The sequence below is a fragment of the Chenopodium quinoa genome, unplaced genomic scaffold, assembly GCF_001683475.1.
Source record: "Chenopodium quinoa cultivar QQ74 unplaced genomic scaffold, ASM168347v1, whole genome shotgun sequence".
Lineage (NCBI taxonomy): Eukaryota > Viridiplantae > Streptophyta > Magnoliopsida > Caryophyllales > Amaranthaceae > Chenopodium > Chenopodium quinoa.
Genome location: NW_018744582.1, coordinates 2937689 through 2961529, shown reverse-complemented (window position 1 = coordinate 2961529; position 23841 = coordinate 2937689). Strand labels below are relative to the sequence as shown.

Here is a 23841-nt window from a genome sequence, read left to right as displayed (position 1 = left end):
GTTCGTTGGGTTATAAACTTAAGAAGTTAATTACTTCAAGTTCAAATCTTTTTTGTCGAAGATTTGTTTATGTAGCCACGGTATTAGTATTAGGACCATCCTTCTTTCCTATTTTTGCGTTGTATTAGAAGTCCCATAATAAGTAACTAGTACGGAGATCTAATCCTAGCCACATCCATATTTAACGGATCGATGTTGCCTTGTTGGGGCGTTAGAGGACCCAAAAATGATATGATACGAACAAGTACTAAATAGAAAAGTTACCCAATGATCTATTGCCAATCGAAATGGAAATTAAATAGTGATAGATAGTCAAGATAGATGATATTCCGCGTACCACGTCTTCCAAATTTGGCATGGGCTTCTCCCACTTGTTAACATCCTTTTCTATGACGACGACATTTTAACACATCTGTACTCTTATTTCAACCCGTGTTATGTTGCAAATATACGTATGAAGTAAACCTATATACGTATGAAGTAAACCTATGCAAAGTAATTTTTCGTAGTTTATGCTGTTTTATTTAGATCAGAGTGAGTGCATTTCAGCGCATGGTTGCTATGTGTTTACAATGCATATAGGATGGCAGAAATGTAAATTTGGCAAGCTTTAGAATTAAAACTGAAAAAAGTTGATTCTACAGTAGTACATTACAATGTATCATTATGCATGTATAATGTACCATTAAAGTATAAGTTGTCTTAATAATACTTTTTGTATACTATTATCCATGTAGTGGTACTTTTTGTCATCATATAGGTTAAACATTTTTTCCCAAAATACTTACCACATGTTACCTATTATGCATGTAATGGTACATTTTTCCATCCTATTTGTTTGCTAAAAAATAGCAGCTATGCGCTAAGGGTTAACCGATCGGAATAAATAAGAGCTTATATTTGTATTCACCTATGTGATTAGTATACTTCCCACTTAAAGCCTCTCAGCATTTAATGTACCTTTCCTAAGTTTGAATTTTTTTGGAGGGTTTTTCATTAATAAATACCTTTCCTAAGTTTGATTTTTTTTTGGAGGGTTTTTCATTAATAAATTTCGATGCCATCCATAGGGCGACTACAAAATGCTGATTTTTTTACGGACAATTTCTGGCCCAAAAATAACATGTACTGTGTTGTTAGACAAAGATTGTAAACATCACTCATTATAGGGTTTTAGACTTTTAGTGTTTGTTTTTAAGTGGAATTCTAATTGTTCACAAACGCTACCCTAATAGTTGTGCAATGATTTTATCAAAAATATCACGGAGTAATAATTGAGTTATGATTGACTACATAATATGCCAAATGAGGTCAACTGACTTGATGGAGCTTTTTCTTATTGTATTGGACCAGTACGTTGAAGTTTAATTCCTCTCAGTAACATTGAGTCAAGTCACAATTATGTTGTAGCTTGTAGTGTCGAGAGATTGAAATCTCCATCTCAACAATTTCCTTTGAACTTAGTAAAAAAAAAAAAAAAAAAAAAAAAGGAGCTGAGAAGTTTGATTACTAGCTTGTTACGAAGACCTAATTTAATTAAATAGCATGTACTATGAACAGTAAAAACAACTGAAATCATTAAAAAAAATCGTCTAACAATTGACAAACTTTTACGAACAAGTTATGCGTAAACATAGATTACAAAAAATAGCATATAAGCTAACGTACATAAACTTGATCTCTAGTACCACCTTAAAATTGCATTGAATGCAAGATTCAAACAAACATGACCATTTGGAGAAAACTTAAACAATTACAAAATGAATGAATTTACTAACGAAAACGTATAAATATGCAAGCATTTGACAATGATCAATACCTAAGAACTGGAATAATCTGAAGAGGTTTAGTCTTTTGTAAAGCAATCCCAAATTTCTCATCCATGTCCAGATCTTCTGGTTTTATACCTTCTTCAAGCTTCCAATTGAAAAATTGAAGAAGCGTAGCTAACATCAAAGTTAACATTCTAATAGCCAAATTCATCCCAGGGCATATTCTCCTTCCAGCTCCAAAAGGTAAGAGTCCAAAATCTCTCCCTTTTACATCAATTTCGGATCACCCATGCTTGAGGATCTCTTCCAATGGCCCATAAATTAACAAGTATTTGTGCATCTTTCGGCACAACATAGCCATATAATTCAACATCACTGTCAGCTTTACGAGGCAAGAGAAATACAGTTGGTGGGTGTAACCGCAATGTTTCTTTGATAATGGCTTGTAAGTAAGGTAGCTTAATAATGTTTGATTCTTGAATTTGTCTATCCTTGCCCAAGACTAGCTCAATTTCTTCTTGAGCTTTTTCCATCATCTTAGGATTCCGAATTAACTCTGCCATTACCCATTCAAAAGTACTCGATGTAGTGTCAGTCCCAGCATCAAAAATGTCCTGTTGATATTGTAATTAGTTTATGCAACTATATCAATATTATATACTCTCATATTTCATTATAATCGAGTATTAATCACATCTATTACTTAGAATAAGTACCAAATTGATTACAAGTGCATTTTAATAGAGTTGCTTGTTAAATTGTGAAGCATCTATTCTACAAATAATTAGTCAAATCAGCCACTAAAACCAACTGATAGCCAACCACTAACAGGCCGTTGTCAAATAAGACCATCTGACATAAAATTATCTGTTTTATCCCTAATTCCTTATCAAGATTCTTTGAACCTTATGCCAAAGCCTAGACACAAAAATTAATGCTTCGTATTAAATGACATTGGTAGTAACATTAAGATTAGTTAAGAATTATGATGAATATCATGATATGCCAATAATAGAAGTGAAGATTACGTAGGGACCAGATTTTCAAAGTTGTCGCTTGGAATTACTACATTGTAGACTAGTGACAACTCAATTTATGTTTGTAGAGATGGAGACATAATTGTTGGTATGCTACGTAAAAGATGAAGTTTCCACTTCACCACCTTCGTTTGTTAGTTACCAACTTACCACATAACATGTACAATTAACTATATCTTGATTTCGGCTGTACTTTCCCCTTATTATGGGCTATATAAATGATTGTCAAGTCCTTGGCAGTACTTAGTTAATAAGTGGAATTCTGTCTACGTCACATTTTAATCATCTTAAATCCGTAGAAAATATGAGTATAGTTATTCAACAATAATTTACGGAGTATATGACAATATCTATTGTTTATACGTTAGTAAAAAAAATGATTAAGTTTTATAGACTAGTTTAAAATCTTGTAAACCCTTGTTTTCTTTTATTTATCCAACATTTGGAATATTGAGGGAGTCACACGTAAAATGAATCATATCCTTAAACGACTCGTCTATATATCATAGCTAAGATCTCTGAAAAACGTGTCACAATAAAAAAAAAAAATTTAAAAAAAGCCTTATAGATTTGAAAGAGTATAATTAATGAATTTTGTAAAAAAAATAAAATAAAAAAAAATAGTAATATTTTTAACCAATTAATTATTTAAAGATATAAATGCCAAAATAAACATTACAAAATTCCTTCCCCATCCCTACCCCTCATACGTAAAAATAAAATAAATAAATTACAATAATAAATTAAAAAGGTCCCCGTCATGCAGCCCTACATAACTCGTGCAATTTCTCCATGAAAATTGCTTCAATTAATACGCACAAGCTACACGATATAATTATTATTCATTAAAAATTTGCTATTAGTTTTTTTTATAATTGTACGTTTTATAGGTTTACTTCTTCTAATTAATATATCGGCAACAACTTCAAACTATGACTTACCACGAGCAGATGATTTATCTCGCCCATACTGAGCTCTTTTTGTTTGTGGAGGTCAAGAAGAATGTCTAGCACATCATCGGTCGTCTTCGTCGTCGAAGCAGAATCCTGGCCATTGCCAATCCTTTGACAGATTATGCTTTGAAAAACTGCAATCAACTTGTCAAAATTAGACGCCAATCGACGTCGAATACCTGATGGGTCTAAACATCCTAAGATTGGAAAATAATCAGCATAGTTAGGTTTGCCAATATCTTCCATAATATTCCATATAAGTTCTTTGAATTGTTGAGATGTATGGGATTTATGGTGGGCTAATGATAACAAATTAAGGGAGGTTGTAAATGCTGCCTTTCCAATATCAACAGCTTGTCCTTTTTGTGCACATTCTTGTACATATTGAAAAAGTTGTTGCACTTTGGCATGTCTTAGGGTTTGGCAAGCATCAAGTCTTTGAGGAGAAAGTAAATGAACGGCGGTGATTTTTCTAAAATTCCGCCACTTTGGGGAAACAGGCAACCAAGACATAGTCAGCTTATGGTGATCCCCTGCAGTGACGGAATTAGGAACAGTACGATTAGAAAGTGGGTGGTCTTGTTTTAAAAACATTTCTTTGGCTACTTCAGCCGAGGATACAACAATAGTTGTGACACTTCCTAGACATAATGATATCAGTGGACCATGAATCTTAGCAAGATTAGCAAATGACTGGTGAGGTTTCTCACCAACTTCAAGAATATTGCCGATTAGTGGCAGTGGTTTAGGACCGGGAGGAAGAAGTTTCGTAGTTTGGCTAGTGAATAACATTTTAATGAAATGAAAAACAACAAACCAAATAGCAAGTATCATTGCTAGTGTTGCATGATCCATGATAAAAATATAACAAAGCTTATAAAAATATTTTGGTATGAAATGAAAAAAAATATCGTTGAATGAGTTTGTGTGTGTTTTTGATACGTAAAATGTATAGTAATTTATACTGCATGTGTGAGTAAATTTAATAAAAATGGTATTAAATATTTGTACAAAGACAGTACTGTTTCAAATATGTGAAAGATTCCAAAAAAAAAAACAATAAAATCTGTGGAAAAAAGTGTGATAATATTGGGCCCGAGAATTATGGGGCCCAAATTTGGGCCAAGGAAATTTATTACCCAATAAACTTGGAGAAAACCCAATAAAAGGATAATATGATAATTTAAAATTTCAAGTTGGAAAAATCTAATGAGCTTGGACATGCCACGTAGTTAAATGTGGTTGTTGGAAGTTGGCACAAACCCCAATTTGGTAATAACCACAAAACCGGGTGAATTGACAAGTTAATGACCCAAAGTGGAAAGAACTAGATAGAAGATGTTGGAGGTGATGGCTGGCTTGGATGAATCTGCTTTCAGTCTGCCACTCAATTTAGCATTTTGGTTTTGTTAGATTGTTTTTATCCATCATATTCTTTATAGGGTAGTGTTTGTGTACATGCTTAAACTTAGACCGATTGGAACCCGAACTGAAATCGGTTAGAATAAAATATTGAAATTTCTAAATAAGTAGAGCGGCATGTGCAACCGTGTAAGATCCCTAAAAAATAAGGGGTCAAATTATAGCATTAATCTATGATGTATACTATTTCGTAGATTTAAAGGAAAAATTATATGGATTGTTGGTATAAGTGATTATTAAATCACATTTTCCCTCTTCTATTCTTAAATCCTTCATTCAACAGATTCTAAGTCTTTGTTTTATTCACCTTAATTTTACTTATTTCAAGTCTAATAAGCTCAAATGAAATCATTTTGTATAAGTAATTTCAAAAATTGAAGCCCTTTTATAATAGTTTCATTTAAGGGCCCTGTGCGATCGACCACCCTGCACATGCTCAGAATCACCATTGATTAGCGTCCTTAGCGACAAATTGTTAATATAATGTTCAATTCGATTATTTTATAGGGACACAAGGAGTATATATGCACACGACACCAAACATACTATTGTCCATGAGTACTTAATACTTCGATCTATCTTAGATTTAATTAGAATGAACTCGTTCTAACCAAATTTATACCTAGACTGATGTTGTAGGGTTCCACGGAAATGAGAAGTGAGATACAAAACACGGTGCTGCGCTAGAGAAACCATGGAACATATATATTTTCAAGAAGAGAAAATACCAAGTAAAAGTAATTTTGGTTCAATTAGCTAGGAGATTTGGTGTCCAAAAAAATCGAATGGAAAAATTTATTTTTCAACTTTATTCAAAGTAGCTCCTAAATAAGTAACCCCTAAATATGTAACCCCGGCCACACGATGTGGTCAACCACATAGAAAAAGCACCGCAAAATCTTTTTCTCCAAGCCTTAAAAAAATATCAGAGTTTCCGTGTACTATAAGCGCCAGCGGTATATAAATTAATGCTTATCACACATGTAGAAACACAAACTTATTTGGATTGCTGCACCAAACTAGTTGCGAATATTTGAATATATGAATATTAACGATACCCATGATAAATAGGAATCAAGGGATCATATTCAGGATTTCTTGGCCACACCAATACATTAGAACTTAGTTACTCGGTGGCCTATTCATGTAATGTGGTAGTTGCCAGTTAATAATCGCAATAGTCAAGTTCGCATAATCGCATTAAAAATAAAAGAGACTAAAGAGCCGACATACTACTATACGTAAAGGTTATGGCGCTAGGCATTGATGAATGATGGGTGGAGTGCTCGAAAATTTAAGCATATTGCCATTCTCTATACTTTCTGTTTTGTTTTTCTCGTATAAATAACAATATTTGGGTGTTTGGCAAATGAATTTTAGCCCTCATTTTCATTGTCCCTGGCCAAACAACCAAAAAATGTGTTGAGTGACATGTAACTTTCTTTTTTTTTTTTTTTTTGAAGGGAAGTGACATGCAACCTTTTTTATTGGCTGAAAAGCTGACTTTTTCGAAAAAAAATTAAATAAATATCTAGAGCCTTACTAGCTTATTGGTGTTGCCTTATACGGAGTACTACATATCTTTTTTCTATTAAATATTTTTATATCATTACTTTTCACTAATTAATTGATAGTTAATAGTTAATATTCCTAGATAACATTTAATAAATAACGGTTATAGTGAATAATCACTGATTAAATATAAACTAAAAATTAATTCAATAAACAAGTTGAAATCAATACTAATAAGCTAAAATAATAATAGGTCATGTGTAAAAAAAGGTGTGTAACTCACCTGATTTTCACTTATCTAAACTAATTCTAATTATATGAAATTATCCAAAGAACAAGAGACAAATTAAATTCAAATAAGACTAATGAGATTCATTTAAAGACAACGAACCTCATCTTAAACATTAAAAACCATTTTCTACATCACAAGTATACAAGAATGTTTCAATTTTAAACTAAAACCTAGCTAGCTTTTATCATTAAAAAAAAAAACATTATATGTTCAGCTTCTCAACAAAAATCAGGTGAACAGAATAAAGCATATCGACATAATTTAAAACTCGTCCCACTACAATTATCCATGCCATAATATCAACTAGACATATACTAAATGTGATATTATTAACGACCCCAACTATAATTTCAACCTGAAATTGATTTGTTTCACAACATTTCGGGAATTTTTATATGATATTCCCACCAAAATCTAAGGTGCATCAACTTGATAAAATTAGGTGTTCAAAATTAAATGAATAATGACAAATCTATTTAATATAAAGAAAATATTAGGTGATGAAATCCTATGATTAGGAGTGTACAAAAATTGGCCCGGACCTGAAACCGGACCTGAACCGACCTGAACCGGACCGGACCTGACCCGGACCTGTTGATTCAGGTCCGGTCCCGGTTCTTAAAAATCCAGGTTCCCGGTCCCGGTCCGGACCCGGTCCAAACCCGGGGTTTTCAGGTCCGGACCTGAAACCCGGGAAAATCGTAATTAAAAAAAAAAAAAAGAAAAGAAAATATCTGATTCTCTCAGCCTCCCTCAATCTCTTTCATATTTTTAAGTTCTAACCCTAACTCCCTAAGCCCAAACTGATTCTCTCAGCCTCCCTCAATCTCAACTTCTCAACGCGGCTGTCCCAACTCGCTCCGGCCACCGCCCACTGCCGACACCTCCCTCATTCTCTCAGGCGATGCACACCGATAATATCTGGTAAGTATTTGCTTATAATTTTGGTATTTTTAATTCGAAATAATAAATTTAAGTGTGAGAATTTATATGTTTATTCTTGTTTCAAATTTTCAATTGCTTTTAATGATTGTTTGATGTTTGCATGTTGAATTTCTTATTTTTAGTTCATCTCTTTCGAATTTCTGTTTTTTTTTTTTGGTTTTTTTGAGTTTAGGGTTCATAAGAATTAAGAAGTTTAGGGTTTAGGGTTCAAGTGCGAAATTTAGTTCGAAATTTTGTGTTTATTATGATTATTAAGATTAATTTAGTGCGAAAATTTGTGTTTATTCCTAAAGTATAAGTTATTCAAGGTAATATATGTCTCCACTTGAATTATGGGTTGGGGTGGTAGGGTGGGTTGGGGTGGGGTTATGGTGGGGTTACGGTGGTACGGTTCTGGTGTGTGGGGGTTAAGGGGTGGCAGTGGGGTGGGGTGGGGTGGGGTGGGTTGGGGTGGTGAGCAGGGGTGTGGCCGTGTGGGCAGTGGTGGATCTGGGTAGGGTAAGGGTTAGGGATGGGGCTGTTTTTTATTTATTTATTTATTTTTAACCAACCTGCAAATTGATCCAACATAATGCGGCACAACTTAGTAACTTACTACTTCGTAATAAATTTTGATCGTTGAGAAATTTTTTGGATGAGTAGTGAACTAGTGATTCATTATATTAATCATTGTTTGATTTTCTAATGAATAATGAATGGACTTGCACTTATTAAACTAACTCATACTCCGTATCATATACGCTATTTACCTGGTATTGATATTTCTAATGTGTATATATGGACACTTTTTAAGCTAACTTATACTTTAAAATTTGTGTTTATTCCTGCTAGGCTGCTAAAAGTATGGACTCAGATTATTAAGATTAAATAAGTTGGCTAACCTGTGTGTAGTTCAGGGGTTCTTATTTTTGTTTTTATTCTTGCAGGGAGTGAAGGAAGTCAAGGAACCACGGATTCTTATTCTTGCAATGTAAGTTGCTCTTAAATTTTTTTATAAAATGGTATGTGTATATAATTGTTACTTTAAAATTACTTATATTGTATATAATTATATTGTAGATGGAGAGCTCTCAATCCAAACGGTCTGCTTCTTTTTCTGAACAAACGTCACAACCACTTTCTGAAAAGGATATGGAAGAATTGCAATCTACTTTGCCTCCTGATAAGAAGCTAAAAGAGGGGCGGGAATATATATGGAACAGAAAAAGTAAGAGGAAAGCTGAGTATTGGAAATATTACTTAGAGTACGTCGAGAATGGAAAACTACGAGCTGAATGTAAGTTCTGTCCTAAAACTTTTGCTGCTGATGGTAATCTTAATGGTTCAAAAAATGTTAAAAACCATGCAGAATCATGTCTCGGTAATCCTATTAATATAGAAAAAGAAAAGGGCAAAGAAAAGCAAACTAAATTGTATTTTGATCAAGAACATGAGAGTAGTGAATTAAAGTGTGGGAGTAGGATTATTAACTTGAATGATGTTAGAGAGGCATTGATTCACATGATTATTGTTGATGAGTTACCATTTAAGCATGTGGAAAAACCCGGTTTTAGGCACTTTGTGCAAGTTGCATGTCCACAATTTCACATTCCATCTCGTGTTACCATTGCTCGTGATTGTTTAAAGTTGTATTATAGTGAAAAAGAGAAATTGAGAGAAATGTTTAAGACATGTCAAAGAATTTCTGTGACCACTGATACTTGGACTTCAATACAAAGAATTAATTATATGTGTCTTACAGCTCATTTCATTGATAATGACTGGAAATTGAATAAAAAGATCATAAATTTTTGTCCAATTTCTAGTCATAAAGGAGAGGCTATTGGAAAAGCAGTTGAGGCATGTTTAGAGTATTGGGGTATTGATGATAAACTTTTTACTGTCACTGTTGATAATGCTTCTTCAAATGATGTTGCTTGTGCACACTTGAGTAGAATGGTTAGAAGAACAGGATGTATAAATGATGGAAAAAATCTTCATGTTAGATGCATTGCTCATATCATTAATTTAATTGTGTGGGATGGTATTAGAGAACATGGTGTGTGCATTGATAGAGTTAGAAATGCTGTGAAATATGTTAAGAATTCCCCTGCAAGAATACTTAGATTCAAAGATCTTGTGCAAAAAGCAAACATAGATTCAAAATCTTCTTTATCCTTTGATGTCCCCACTCGTTGGAACTCCACATACATAATGTTGGAAACGGCTTTGAAGTTTCGACGTGTTTTTAGTGGGTTATCTCTTCCTGATGGAGAGGATTTGAATGACAATGAAAGGCCTCCCGAACCCGAAGATTGGGAAAAAGTGGAGAGGTTGGTTTTGTTTCTAGAGGGGTTTTATCTGTTAACTAAACGAATTTCTGGTTCCCATTATGTGACAGCTAATAAAGGTTTAAGAGAAATTGCTTCTATGTATGATATGTTGAATAATTGGGAACAAAGTGAGGACTTGAATTTTCAAGCTATGGCCATTGCAATGAAAAAAAAGTTTGATAAGTATTGGGGTGATGTGGATAAGATGAATAAGTTCATTTATGTTGCTCTTCTTCTCGACCCTCACTCTAAGATGATCATTGTTGAATTGACACTAACGGATATGCATGGACCGGAAAAGGGTACAAAACTTGCTAATGATGTGAAGGAGTTCGCTTACTCTTTATTTTTAGGAATATAGAAAAATGTATGCTACTTCTAATATTCCAGATTGTGGAGATAATATGTCAATGAATATTGATAATAGTAAAGGAGTGGGTTCCGATTATGTGAGGAAACTAAAAGAAAGAGCAAAACGATTGAAGGGGACAAGTGGGTATGCGATAAGTGAGTTGGATAGGTACTTAAATGATCAATTAGGGCCGGAGGAGGAAGAACAAGATGCATTGACATGGTGGGGTAAGAATGGTCAGCGTTATGTGATTCTTAATCGCATGGCACGTGACATACTAGCCATCCCATTGTCGACCGTTGCATCGGAATCTGCTTTTAGTACGGGAGGTCGTACTCTAGATCCATTTCGGAGTTCTTTAACTCCTAAGGTAATGCATCGTTATCTTTTTATTTTATCAATCAAGTTTGTTTATATCTTAATATGACTTTGTTTATACATATTTGTGTAATATTTTTGTATTGAAGATGGTTCAAGCGTTACTTTGCACACAAGATTGGCTTAGAGCTAAGGAAGTGCCAATTGTTGATGTGGAAGAAAATTTGAAAGAGTTAGAGGAAATAGAGAAAGGTAGTAATAATTTTATGTATTTGAAATTTTGTTACACCAAATTTATTATTTCATTGTTATCAATCATTAATATATTCTATATTGTATTTTATTTAGAGGTGCAACGTGGTGAATCTAACGATGTAGACGATGAAGTTGTTTTCGTGGACTCATTAGTGTGAATCACGCGATCAAAGGGAAAACAACTCGTTGGAGAATTTATGTATTTCTAGTACTTGAGAGTTGAGACTTAAGAGAATTTATGTAATTTTATGAGTTTTCGTGGACTTATTTGTATTTTCGGTGGACTCATTTGTATTTTTGGTGTTTGAGAATCGGGACTTTATAGACTTTATGTAGTTTTGTAATTGATAATTTTGGTTTGTATGTAATTATTAAATTATGCAACAGGTCTAAAAATCACAAAACAGGTCCATATGCAGGTCCAACAGGTTTTGTATTAAAAAAAAAACGAAAAAGACACAAAACAGGTCCATTCAGGTCCAAACCCGGACCGGACCTGATTTTTCAGGTCCGGTCCCCGGTCCTCATAATTACCCAATTCAGGTCCCCGGTCCAAACAGGTCCGGTCCAGGTCCGGTCCGATTTTGGACCGGTGTACACCCCTACCTATGATAAGTAATAATCTTTAGATCGTATTTTGTCACATCCATATAATTGCATTGATACATTATTGTATTTTTTGCCACTAGAAAAAATAAATCATCATTAAAATTAGAAAATAACCAATCAAAAAATATTAGCTGGATGAAACCCATCTTACGAACAACCACTTGCCACGTTTTATTAATGTGGTAGTTGAAGTTAAATATATCCCAAAAATGGGCATAGCCACAAATGCACGTGATAGATTATTCACACCTAATCAGGAAAGAACCAAACCCATTTTCAACGGGGGTAGTAAGTGGAGGGGTCGGGAATGAAATAATTAACCTAACTTTATAATTCTTTACTCACTTTTTTTTTTTTTTTTTTTCGCCATTCTTCTTGTCATCTTACTAATAATTGTTTCACTTTTTACTGGCCTCATTTTCCTCATTTGATGCGTTGTAAACAGGAAAATTAAAGTTGATTCAGGGGGGAAATAATGTAATAAACTATTTACTCTTTCCGTTTAATCGTACTTAATAATATGTAGTAATAATTATTTTAGGTGTATGAATGTACAACATTTAATATTTTGTAAACTTTATTATCAATGTTTTAAACCTGTTATGAATTTGTTTGATTTAAATTCATTAAACCTTTTATGAATTTAACTGTCTAGAAATATTTAAAGATATACCTAATAGAGCCTTAATAGTCAAAAAATTTCAATCTAATTAAAATGAAAGCCATATAGGTTTTAAACCCTTAATTTAATTGAGAAAAATATAAATTATAGAATTATTATTATTATTATTATTATTATTATTATTATTTATCTATTTATTTATTTTTTCTTTTGTTGTTGTTATTGTTAGATCTTATTATTATTGTCGTTTTTTTTGTTATTATTACTTGTATTATTGTCATCATTTTTGTTGTTGTTATTGTAAGACACGAGTACATGAAATGTAAATAATTTAGATTCGACAAAATTACTCATATCCGACCTGAAACTCTATCTATCATTGATTACTTGACTAGATCCGTTTACAATGTGATTAATTATTACATATAGTACATATTAATCATTGTAAGCGTATTGGTAATAAAACCAAATGACATAAAATTAAATCCGAACAATAATTCTTCAATAAGACATGACTTGAGTCCAATCCAAATAACCCAATTGCCACCAACATTATTAATGAAATGTTATGGAACATTAAGGAGGGAATATCAACTGTGCTAAAGATATTTCATGCCATATATAGCAACATTCAATGCCATGGCCCCGATAGGCCCCCCATTGATTCCGCCACTGGACTTTGCGGTAAGAAGCTCGTAGACACCATTGTTATAATACCCTCCTTCGTAGCCTAAAGAGTTCACCTGCAAATTCACAAGAAATCAGCAGAAGAAAAAAAAAAACCCTAGGGAATATTATTTCATTATTAACTTCTACTTAGAAAAAGATATGAAAATGATTATTGAAGAGGAAAAAAATAACGAAATGAATTTCAATGAAACCTTCTTCATAACCCATGGAAACCCGATTTTGACAGTAGAAGACACACATCCCTTAAGGCCATTCTTTGAAACATGGAAAGAAAAAGTATTTTCGAAGAAGCCGAAGGCGATACTTGTGATCTCTGGTCACTGGGAAACTGATCATCCTGCTGTTAATGCTGTTCATGTCAATGATACTATCTGCGATTTTGATGACTATCCTCAAGCCATGTACAAGGTAAAAATATTTTTTTTTTTTGTAAAATTATAATTATTACTCTTTTTATTATTTAATTTTGTGTTTATTGTAGTGGGTACATACATACTGTAATTTATGGTATGGAAAACTTAGCTTGAATAATTAGCAAATAATCGGAAACTTGAAGATGTGCCATAGAAAAAAATCATTAGGTTTTTCCATGCATTTTAAGTAATCTTAATAATAAGATGATATTTACTAATATAAATTATCATACTATCCAAGTTTTTTTCTTTTTCTTTTTTTTTTTCCTGATGGAATATCATTATTATTTCTAGGGGTGAGCAAGACCGGGTACCCGGTCATATTTGTAATACCCGGATCCGGAACCGGTTATAACCGGGTCCCAAGAATTGGAACTGGTCCCGGAACCGGTTAATACCGGATCCAAATTTTTTGGAACTGGTCCCGGACCCGGTAGGAACCGGTTCCAAAACCGGGTACCCGGTATTATTCAACGCAGCAGATCAACACAGCAGTAGCAGCACAGAGCAATCACTCAAGTATTTCGACCACTTCATCAATTTTAGCATCACCAATTGCCATATTCTTCACAAATTAAAATGTAGCAAGTAAAATCGCAAGTTAAAATCGCAAATTAAAATCGCAATTCACAATTGAACATGCAGTAGCAACGATTAGTATTTAGTACTTTAGTAGGAGAAGACAGGAGAGAGCAAGTAAGTAGAGAAACGATTAAAATCGCAAATTGAATTCGCAAATTGCATATTTCATACCTTAATTAGTAGGAGAAGACAGGAGAGAGAGAAGCAGGTGGACCGTTGACGGTGGTCGCCTGGTGTCCTGGTGTACTGGACGGTGGTCGGAGACTCAGAGGAGACAGTCAGACAGGAGGGAGGACGAAAGAGTGGAGAAAGGCTGAGAGGATTAGAGGAATTAGGGTTTTTTTATTTTTTCATTATATACCTAGGGTATTTAGTTTTGGGCCAGGCAGGGGTTTTGTAGGATTGGGCTTATAATTCAGTTTGGTTCGGTTTTGTTCGGTTTTTCAATTTTCCGAACCGAAACCGAACCGAAAACCGAAATTTTTTTATTTTTGACACCGAAACCGAACCACCCTCCCAAAAAACCGAACCACATTCCTTATTCGGTTTGGTTTTTCGATTCGGTTCGGTTTTACACCGATTCACTTTCACCCCTATGCATCACCATCTACATCTTTCTCCACAACTACAAATTTCAGAAAAGACCAGCTCAATAAAACAAGAAATAGATCTGAAAATCTGAAAAAAACAAGGTAAACCAATATCATGATAACTAGATTAAAAAAAAAAAAAAAAAAAACACTATTGCAAAGATGCAAGGTGAATGTGATCAGAAGATGGGATTGTAGTGTAGTGTAGTATGATTTTTTTATTTAATCATTCAGTCAGGAAAAAAATTCAACAAAAAATTTTTGAACTTTGGGAAATATCTCCTCTAAAGAAATTTTTCCACTAATCCATCGCAAGTGGTAAAAGCCAAAAGATAGAACATTGAGTTATTGACTCTGTTTCTTCCAATGTTTTTAACTCTATCAGGGAGAATGCAAGCAGCAAACATAACATCATTAAAACGAAACCCCAGTGTACCCACCTCATGTACTGAGATCAACACCACAATGTTAACAGCCAAACAACAACTTCTATAAAAGCAATGACTGAACTAAACATGTACAGCAACTAAAAATGGTACCCACCAATTAATACTCAATAAGAATCTATTCAAACACCCAGAAATTGCAGAAAAAGACTATAAGTGCAGTCAATTTGTACCAATTCATTGATTTCAGCATATTAAACACTCGTAACACCCTCAGAAATTGAAGAAAATAAAAATTAAAATTAACATAAACACTCTAACTATCTCCAAAGAAAATGCAAGCAGTAATAAACAGTACCAGAGATCTACATATGCAAGATGAAACAAAAAGCAAACAAAGTGAGAAAAATACTTACGAAAGAGACAGTCGTTCGGTGGCTTGATGAGAACGAAAGAGAGGATGAGATTTTGAGTACCAAGAGAAAAATACTTACGAAAGAAGACCGAGAATCAGTGAATTGATGAGAACGAAAGAAGACAAGATGAGATTTTCAGAGGAGAACAGAGAAGATTGAGAATGAACAGAGAAGAACAAAACCCTAGCAAAAATGAATTCAATGAAATGAGGAGGCTTAGTGGCTGACAGAAACCCTAGCAGAAATGAGTTGGATGAAATGGGCCTAATGTTGTATTGGACTGTGGATTGTTGGGTTTTTTAAAAAAAAATAATTTTTTATAACTAAATCAGTACCGGTTCCGGGTACCCGGATTGTCTGGATCCGGGACCGGGTACCCGGAACTGGAATTGGTTTAAACCGGGTACCCAGTGGGTACCGGGTCCGAAATTTTAGGACCCGGTCCCGGAACCGGTTACAACCGGGTCCGACATTTTGGACCCGGTCCCGGAACCGGTGGGACCAGTTCCGGGTCCGGACCCGGCGGATCCTAACCGGTTCCGGGTCCGGTACCGGGTACCCTGGGTCTTTGCTCACCCCTAATTATTTCCATGCTTTTCTTTATTAATTTTTCCCTCTTCGGTTTCACCCTGTAGGGTTGCTATAAAAGGAATATGATCGATTTACCTTATCAAAAGTGGAAATATTAAGCTAAATAAAATACTTCGTGTTTTTTTTTTTCTCGTTTGATTTTACCATACATTTCTCAATAATAAAATAATATACGTAGAAATAGATTATTAGAGCTGCATCCATCACCATAGTTTAAATAACATGTTTGCTGATGTTAAAATTATGGGTAAGTCTTGCTTATTACTACTTCTCATCATTTTAATTTTTTACATTATTCATACATTAATTTTGAATTAAGCAGACTTTTATGGACACGTATTAAAAATCGTAAATGTTAAAAAAAAAAATATATTATTAGATTTGTCTCAAAATTTTTAAATAGATTTATTAATTTAATAATTGATATTTAACTATATTAATGATTCAACTTGTGCGTTGACAAAAATATCACAGAAATTACATTGGTGTGTAATGCTGCGTCTAAATTGACATTTTTTGTTGGCCTAATCATTAGGCAGGCAATTATTTAAGCATTGGCAGTTAATGAAGCATTAATTTGTGGTTGGAATAATGACATAATTTTTCATTTAGTAAATTTCCAGTTTAAGTATCCGGCTCCCGGGTATCTAGAATTGGCAAAAAGGGTGCAGCAACTACTCAATAAATCCAAGTTCGAAACCGTGCACATTGACCAAAAACGTGGGCTTGATCATGGTGCATGGGTGCCTCTTATGTACATGTATCCGGAGGCCGACATCCCGGTATGTCAGCTCTCCGTTCAGCCAAAACTGGACGGAACATACCACTACAACTTGGGACGAGCATTAGCGCCTCTAAGAGACGAAAGTGTACTCATCATTGGTTCCGGAAGTGCAACACACCCCTTAGACGAAACCCCTCATTATCATGGTGGTGTTGCTCCTTGGGCTGCCGAGTTTGATTCTTGGCTTGACACTGCTCTCACTAATGGAAGGTAAATAACTTTAACTTTTTTTAACCCCATTAATTATATTTACTTTACAGTAAAACTTGTATACGACGGTTGTAAAGTACGGCGTATATAAACAATAATAGTATGTTCCCTAATAAAGGAGTACGACAAACCTAACTAATAACATGTTAGATATTTCGTTATCATGTTTTTCGTTTGTTTGTTCAACCATAGCAACATGTCACGCAGTGTCATATTCAAGACTTGTGGCTTGGGAGATATCATTATCTGTATACTGTACTTAATTTTTTTGTGCACAATTTTGGTGTCAAAAAGAAGCCCATCGCCTATGTCGGCTATTCTCCCCAACGATTTGCTGTGTTGTGTTGGTAGGACATTGAATTGGGAACCCTTTGACATGATATTTGAGCTACTATGACCATGTTTAATAAATAAATGGTGGTGATTACAAAGATTTATTTTTATTACTAAAAAAACAAATAAAAGTGATTTATCTTTTTTTGGATTTTACTTACCTTACGTGATCAAGCTGTAAAAGAAAATTGAAAAAGTTGCTCCTGATTACGTGTCTTGCTAATAAATAATACTCCGTAGTAGACTAGTAGTAGTAATAATAATAATAATAATAATAATAATAATAATAATAATAATAATTTTTTTCATCTTTTATTATTGGACTGCTTTTTATTAAGAATAACTACCTACTACGTACTGTTGATTGATAAATATAAACTCTCTAGACTTTTGTTTATCTTAAACAATTATTATAACTATACAATTTGTTATCTGGTTTTTAGGATTGAAGAAGTGAATACATATGAAACCAAAGCTCCAAACTGGGAATTAGCACATCCATTCCCAGAACATTTTTATCCATTGCACGTTGTCGTCGGGGCAGCTGGTGAAAAGTGGAAGGCTGAGCTTATTCATACCAGTTGGGACCATGGTACCCTATGTCATGGCGCATACAAGTTCACTTCCAGTTAATTTTCACCTTGTACCAGTTGTACCTTGTACCAGTTGTACCTTGTACGTATGTAACACAATATTGATCGTATGTTACGTTGTCATTGTTGTCATCGTTTTTGTATCATTTTTAATCCCTTGCTATTCTTTCTAAAATACTTCGTATTGAAGTGAAATCCTACTTGTTCTCATATGTATCATGTATACGTAGTTATATTTTGTAATGTTGTGTAATCTCCTCAATTTTGTTGTATTTTAATGGCTTGGTATTATGGATTTATGGTATGTAAATTGACTCGTGTATTGTTTGAGAGTTGATTCAAGTATTGTCATTTAATTTGCATGCAAAAGTTGTAATTCTTTTTTTTTTTTTTTGTTTTTTTTTTGAAGGGTGTCTTTAAATACACTTTATTGTATAGCATGTGGAATATATATATTTTGAGAGGATTTACGTTGGACCAACGCATTATCGAAAATCATATTTTGTGGTGTTTGTTTGCTAACTCAAGATTTTCTCCTTATCCATAAATTAATAAATACCTTATAGCTTCTATAGCTCCATTAATTATTAGACTTGTGTTAAATGACCAACTCAACAAAAGCTTGAGCTGATGGTTAAAGCTCATGATTGGTTTATATACTCTATCACGCCCCCTCACATAAGAGCCCTTTTGGCTTGAAATTTAGATGCAACATGCAATGGGTCCTCTGCATACCCCCGTGACCTTTGTATCACGCACGTTGGATCTTGATACCATATTAAAGGACTAACTCAACCAAATTAAAACTTAAAATGATGGTTGAAACTCAGGATTGATTTATATACTGTATCAAATTGATAATTTTTATCTTGGTTCAGTTTCCATATATGACTATACTAGTACAATTGCAAACAATACTCACAACTTTATTTTTTAATTATTATTATTTGTATCTTTCTTTCTTACTTTTTTTTTTTTTTTTTTTTTTTGAGGGAATGTATCTTTCTTACTTCGTATTACATGAACGGGCTCAAAAAGTAAGTTAACGGACTCACCCAAATAACGTTGGGCTGAGTCAGAGTTAGAATTGGGCCGTATCAGGGTAATTTGGGTCTAAAAGTCCAATACACACCCGCTTTCTCCAAAGGTTAAGAACAAAGAAATAAAAGTGGCCCAATTGATGAAACGAGGCAGTAAATGAAGAGGAGTAAAGAGGGTTGATTTTCACAAGAGAAAAAAAAAAGAAAAAAAAAGAGTAAACATAGGCACAAAATACGGGTCAAACAAGAACTGATAGTTTAATTTCCTTAAAATGAAAGCAAAATAGTACTTCTCTATGATTTTTAGCTTATTTAATGCCAGTGCTAATATGGGTATAACTCGCTCTAACTATATACTGAGGACTACTATATCATATTTTAATTAGTTAGACATGATTCGCTTGGTAATACTCTTATTATTTTATATCTTAAAAATTTTGCATTCGAATCTTACACAGGATGTTTTGAGGAGAGGATACAAGTTCAAAAATTCACCATGTCAATTAGGTTATTAAAAGGTAAAGGCCATAAAGGTATAGTACATACAAAGCTATCAGCTACGCATTTGAGAAATTCCATCATTCCATGTATTCATAATTCATGCACCTATGCCATGTTCGCGCGTAGTTCATGTATCCAAATATAAATTTGTGTAATAATAGCAATATGTCTAATCTATTATGACTATCAAGGGAGTAACAAAATTATATTATGACGTATGTATAATGCTGAAGTTAAACCTAAACATTGAGCATTCATCAGTAATAAATCAAATATGTGAAGATTGCTAATTAGTGCAAGCTCAATAACTTTTTTTTTTTTTTTTATTTTTTTTTATTCAAAAGCTCAATAACTTATAATAGTACGTATAAAGTACTTGTATATAATTATATAGATATGTTAAGACATAACATTATTCTGCACTGTTATAAACTCATCTAATTAACAATTATTCTATGCATAGATTATACTAATCCGGAGTAGGTGTGTAAGGTTGAGAGTTTAGGTGCACTAAAAAACTTACGCACTCTATAAATTTATTTGGAAGTAAAATTCCTGATATTTGAAGGTGTTATAGTTCTTTCTAGCTAATTACTTGTATATCAATTTAATCCAGGTCGATCACTTTTTTAATTTGTTTATTGTCTATTATCACTACAAAAATTTATGCATGAATTATCAACCTATTTAGGCAATTTTGGCTAACTTCGATTGAATATTTATACGGAGTATATAACATCAAATACTGTCATACATTTGGATGTACACATATTAGATACACCATCTCACATGCTGATGCATAAAATGCACGCCGCAATGGTTGCACCCATGTACTATACTTTCAATACAATACAATGTGTAGAAAACAAATGACAAAAAGGTACACTAACGTAGGCGATTAGGTATACATAATCAGTAATTATATAGGGAGATTAATTAAGCTAGCCATATTTCAAAGTAAGGTGGCGGTATCTACACGGGGATGTTGATATTGAATTGATACAAATATATAAGAAGTACTAATTTCGTTTTCGGAACTAGATCCCAGATTGTGATGATTTTAATGAAGGTGGGTTCTTGATTTTGACAAGAAACTACTACTACTATTAATATTACGTGCCACGTATTCTCTTAGCAAAGTTACTAAATATGTAACTTTTTTTTATCACACGTATATTACTCCATTAATTGGGCATTCTCAAGAACAGTACGTAATAATAATGTACGAGTAAGGTCTTAAGTTGTTTGTGATATTCCGGTTTCCAATATTTCCGGGCTCTATAAACGGATGCTTCAAGTAGTACACTTGCTACTATCGCCCAAGCACGGTTAATTGTGAAGTATGTGTTAGTTTCGTAACTAAGTTATAATAAAAACATAACTAAGGGAACTACTTAAGTTTTTTAGTTTAATTTTTTGTGTTAAAAATTTTGAGATGTTCCTAATAAGATTATGTGAAAGTTTTGTTTTTGTTAGAATATAAAGATATGCCCTGAATCAATTAGCCACCCAGCTGAGCAAGGATCACGAGGGTCTTGCATGTTCGTGAATAAGCTATAAACTATCATTAGTAAACTATGTACAATTTGTATTATTCTTGTTTGTTGATTTTTTTTGGCACATTATAATACTTTCAAAATAAGAAATAACGTAACTACTTAATCTGCACATTAAAGATTTGTTTTATTCACTCAAATTTTACTTAATTAGAACTTATTTGTACTTATCGTAACTTGTTGAAATATGATTCATAATTAAAAGAGTCGTAGTAGATTTTCTAAAAAAAAAAAAGGTCGTAATAGAAACCCTGGGAGCTAGTGTCCCTCATTAACTCAATTTGTTATTATAAGCTTTCAAACAAATCAAATTGATTTTGATGTAATATCAATAATATGGTAATTAAGATTAATTATTGTTTGCTCACTAATCCTCGTACATCAATCAAAACAGTCAATTCACCAACAAACACAATTACAATACAAACAAAATTCATCTTAATAAAGCCAAGCTTCAAATAATATCCCTAGCTTATGTATAGTAATTAATTCGACTTATATTATATTAAGTTTGGTCCGCTAATATTATCCTTGTTCACTAATGTACTAACTTCAATTGTTAGTAACTTACCTTTTAAGCACTTGTTTCCCTTTCATTTTCCCCTTCAACACCAACTTTCTCTCTCTAAAACCCCACCCTCCATACCTTGAGCATGCCTGAATGTCCAGAGAAAGGTATACAACTAATATACTCACAAATTAATTTCATAATGTTATTAACTCATTTTTGTTACATGTACATATATAATGTACATGAAAACCATATAAATGTATATATACATGCATAAACATAAATAAATTTTGAAGAATGAGGCTATATTTATAATTAATTAGGGTGTTGCCCAAACTTTTGGCAGGGAGAGATTTGATGAGATAGGCAAGAAGATCAAGAGAGATAACGATGCGATTTCAAGAGGAGGAGGAGGAAGGCGGCATTTTCAATTAGGTCCTCCCGGAACACTTAATACGATCACCCCTTGCGCCGCGTGTAAGCTCTTGAGGAGAAGATGTGCTCAGGAATGCCCCTTTTCACCTTACTTCTCACCTCATGAACCTCAAAAATTTGCCTCAGTTCACAAAGTTTTTGGTGCTAGCAATGTTTCTAAGATGCTCATGGTAATATATTGTACAAACCCTAATTGATTTTTCCTCCTTAATTAAACTTTTGTATCATTGTATGTTAATAAATTAATTTTCTCATCACAAACCCACCTAGAAAAAGACAATAATTTTATTTTAGCTAGAAGTATATACCTTGTATAGGTTGGTAATGCCTTCCCAAATTTTTTTTCTTAATTTTTAGTCTAGTTTTTAGGTACATAATGCTAGGTATTTATTTTCATATAATTTATCAAGAATTTGGGGAAAGAAAAACCCTCTCAATTACAATATGATAATTATTATAAATTTAGCCTTGCAACTTACAACTAATAGTCTTTGATCTTTAATCAAAGTTCAATTGAATAATAGCCAAATCATTGCTTGTTTTTATGTCAAATTTTGTTTTTTCTATCCTTTAATATCTAGTTGTGTGCAATGTTTCCCTATAATTTGACATATTGGGTTTTATCGCTAGGGAAATGGGTCCTGACGGAGAAAGAAGAAAAAACAATCAACCTAAAAATTATTCATCGATATGTAATTTTGTGGGAGAACTAGCGATTGTGAGCTCTATCGATCTTGACCTAAGCGTTGCAAACTATTAACGATTATTTCGTCTATCATTCTCTATCTTTAAAGAACAAGGGAAAAAATTACTAGGGATTATATAATTAATTAATAAATAACACATCAAGAATCAAAGATAACCCAACAAGTTTATAAATTTATTTTCAAAAATTTTAAATGCTCAAAATTAAACCGGCCTTTAATTAATCTAAGGCATTACCAAGAAAATGTGATAATTTAATTAAGATTCAAAACTATATTATATATTGATATTTTTATGATGAATTCATATAGGAAGTACCAGAGAGTCAAAGAGCGGACGCAGCAAACAGTTTGGTGTACGAAGCAAATGTGAGACTTAGAGATCCAGTTTATGGTTGCATGGGTGCTATTTCAGCGTTACAACAACAAGTTCAGCTTTTACAAGCTGAACTTAATGCAGTAAGAGCTGAGATTCTTAAATACAAGTTTAGAGATACTAATAACAATCATAATCATAACAATAATAATATTAGTACTTCTACTAATAACATTAATAATAATCCTTCACCCTCTCCTCATGATCTTTCTTTCTTTTCTTCCGGTGCCCCGGTGTCGGTTTCTATAGCCGTGCCACCACCACTAACAACAGCTATTCCACCCCCTTCGCCGCCTCCTCTTCATAGTATTCCACCCGATTCTTCGATTTCTTCTTCCATGTATGCACACGAACCATCATCATCATCTAATCCTGATCATGATCATTTTAGCTCCATTTCTAATGAAAACATTTCCTACTTTGGTTAAACATAGATCTTAAGGTAACCAAGATTGATAATTTCATTATTATTAATTAATTATTAATTATAATGTAATAAGATGAGGATTATATAATCCAGATTCTAGCTTTAAGTTTCTTCATTGGAAATTGGAGCTTAATTTGTTTATTTAGAGTGGAATTGATGTAAAAAGCCCTTAGTGTGGTAAAATTATTCTTCCTCATAGAGATATTTATGGTTGAGGAATAATTATTTCTTTTTGCATAATTTGTATGTCAGAGATTGATACAAACATTAAATTTAATTATGAAAGTTCCACTCTTTTAATA

At 33.1% G+C, this 23841-nt stretch overlaps 2 protein-coding genes, 1 long non-coding RNA gene and 1 pseudogene across 3 annotated transcripts; 3 read left to right on the top strand and 1 right to left on the bottom strand.

The window, feature by feature from the left end:
• Window positions 1-1482: 1482 nt before the first annotated feature.
• LOC110699387 lies at window positions 1483-4677 on the bottom strand (annotated as a pseudogene).
• Window positions 4678-7658: 2981 nt separating this feature from the next.
• Window positions 7659-9109, top strand: LOC110699384. The gene is made up of 3 exons (XR_002506891.1): window positions 7659-7912; window positions 8860-8903; window positions 8993-9109. It is a non-coding gene; the product is annotated as an uncharacterized LOC110699384 (long non-coding RNA).
• Window positions 9110-12653: 3544 nt separating this feature from the next.
• On the top strand, window positions 12654-18909 carry LOC110699383 (4,5-DOPA dioxygenase extradiol 1-like). Its single transcript, XM_021876907.1, has 3 exons — window positions 12654-13499; window positions 16693-17063; window positions 17840-18909. Exons 1-3 carry the CDS (start codon window positions 13230-13232, stop codon window positions 18027-18029), a joined length of 831 nt encoding a protein of 276 aa, XP_021732599.1. The 5' UTR covers window positions 12654-13229; the 3' UTR covers window positions 18030-18909.
• A 2449-nt stretch (window positions 18910-21358) lies between these two features.
• On the top strand, window positions 21359-23841 carry LOC110699382 (LOB domain-containing protein 15-like). Its single transcript, XM_021876906.1, has 3 exons — window positions 21359-21761; window positions 21944-22202; window positions 23049-23841. Exons 1-3 carry the CDS (start codon window positions 21748-21750, stop codon window positions 23538-23540), a joined length of 765 nt encoding a protein of 254 aa, XP_021732598.1. The 5' UTR covers window positions 21359-21747; the 3' UTR covers window positions 23541-23841.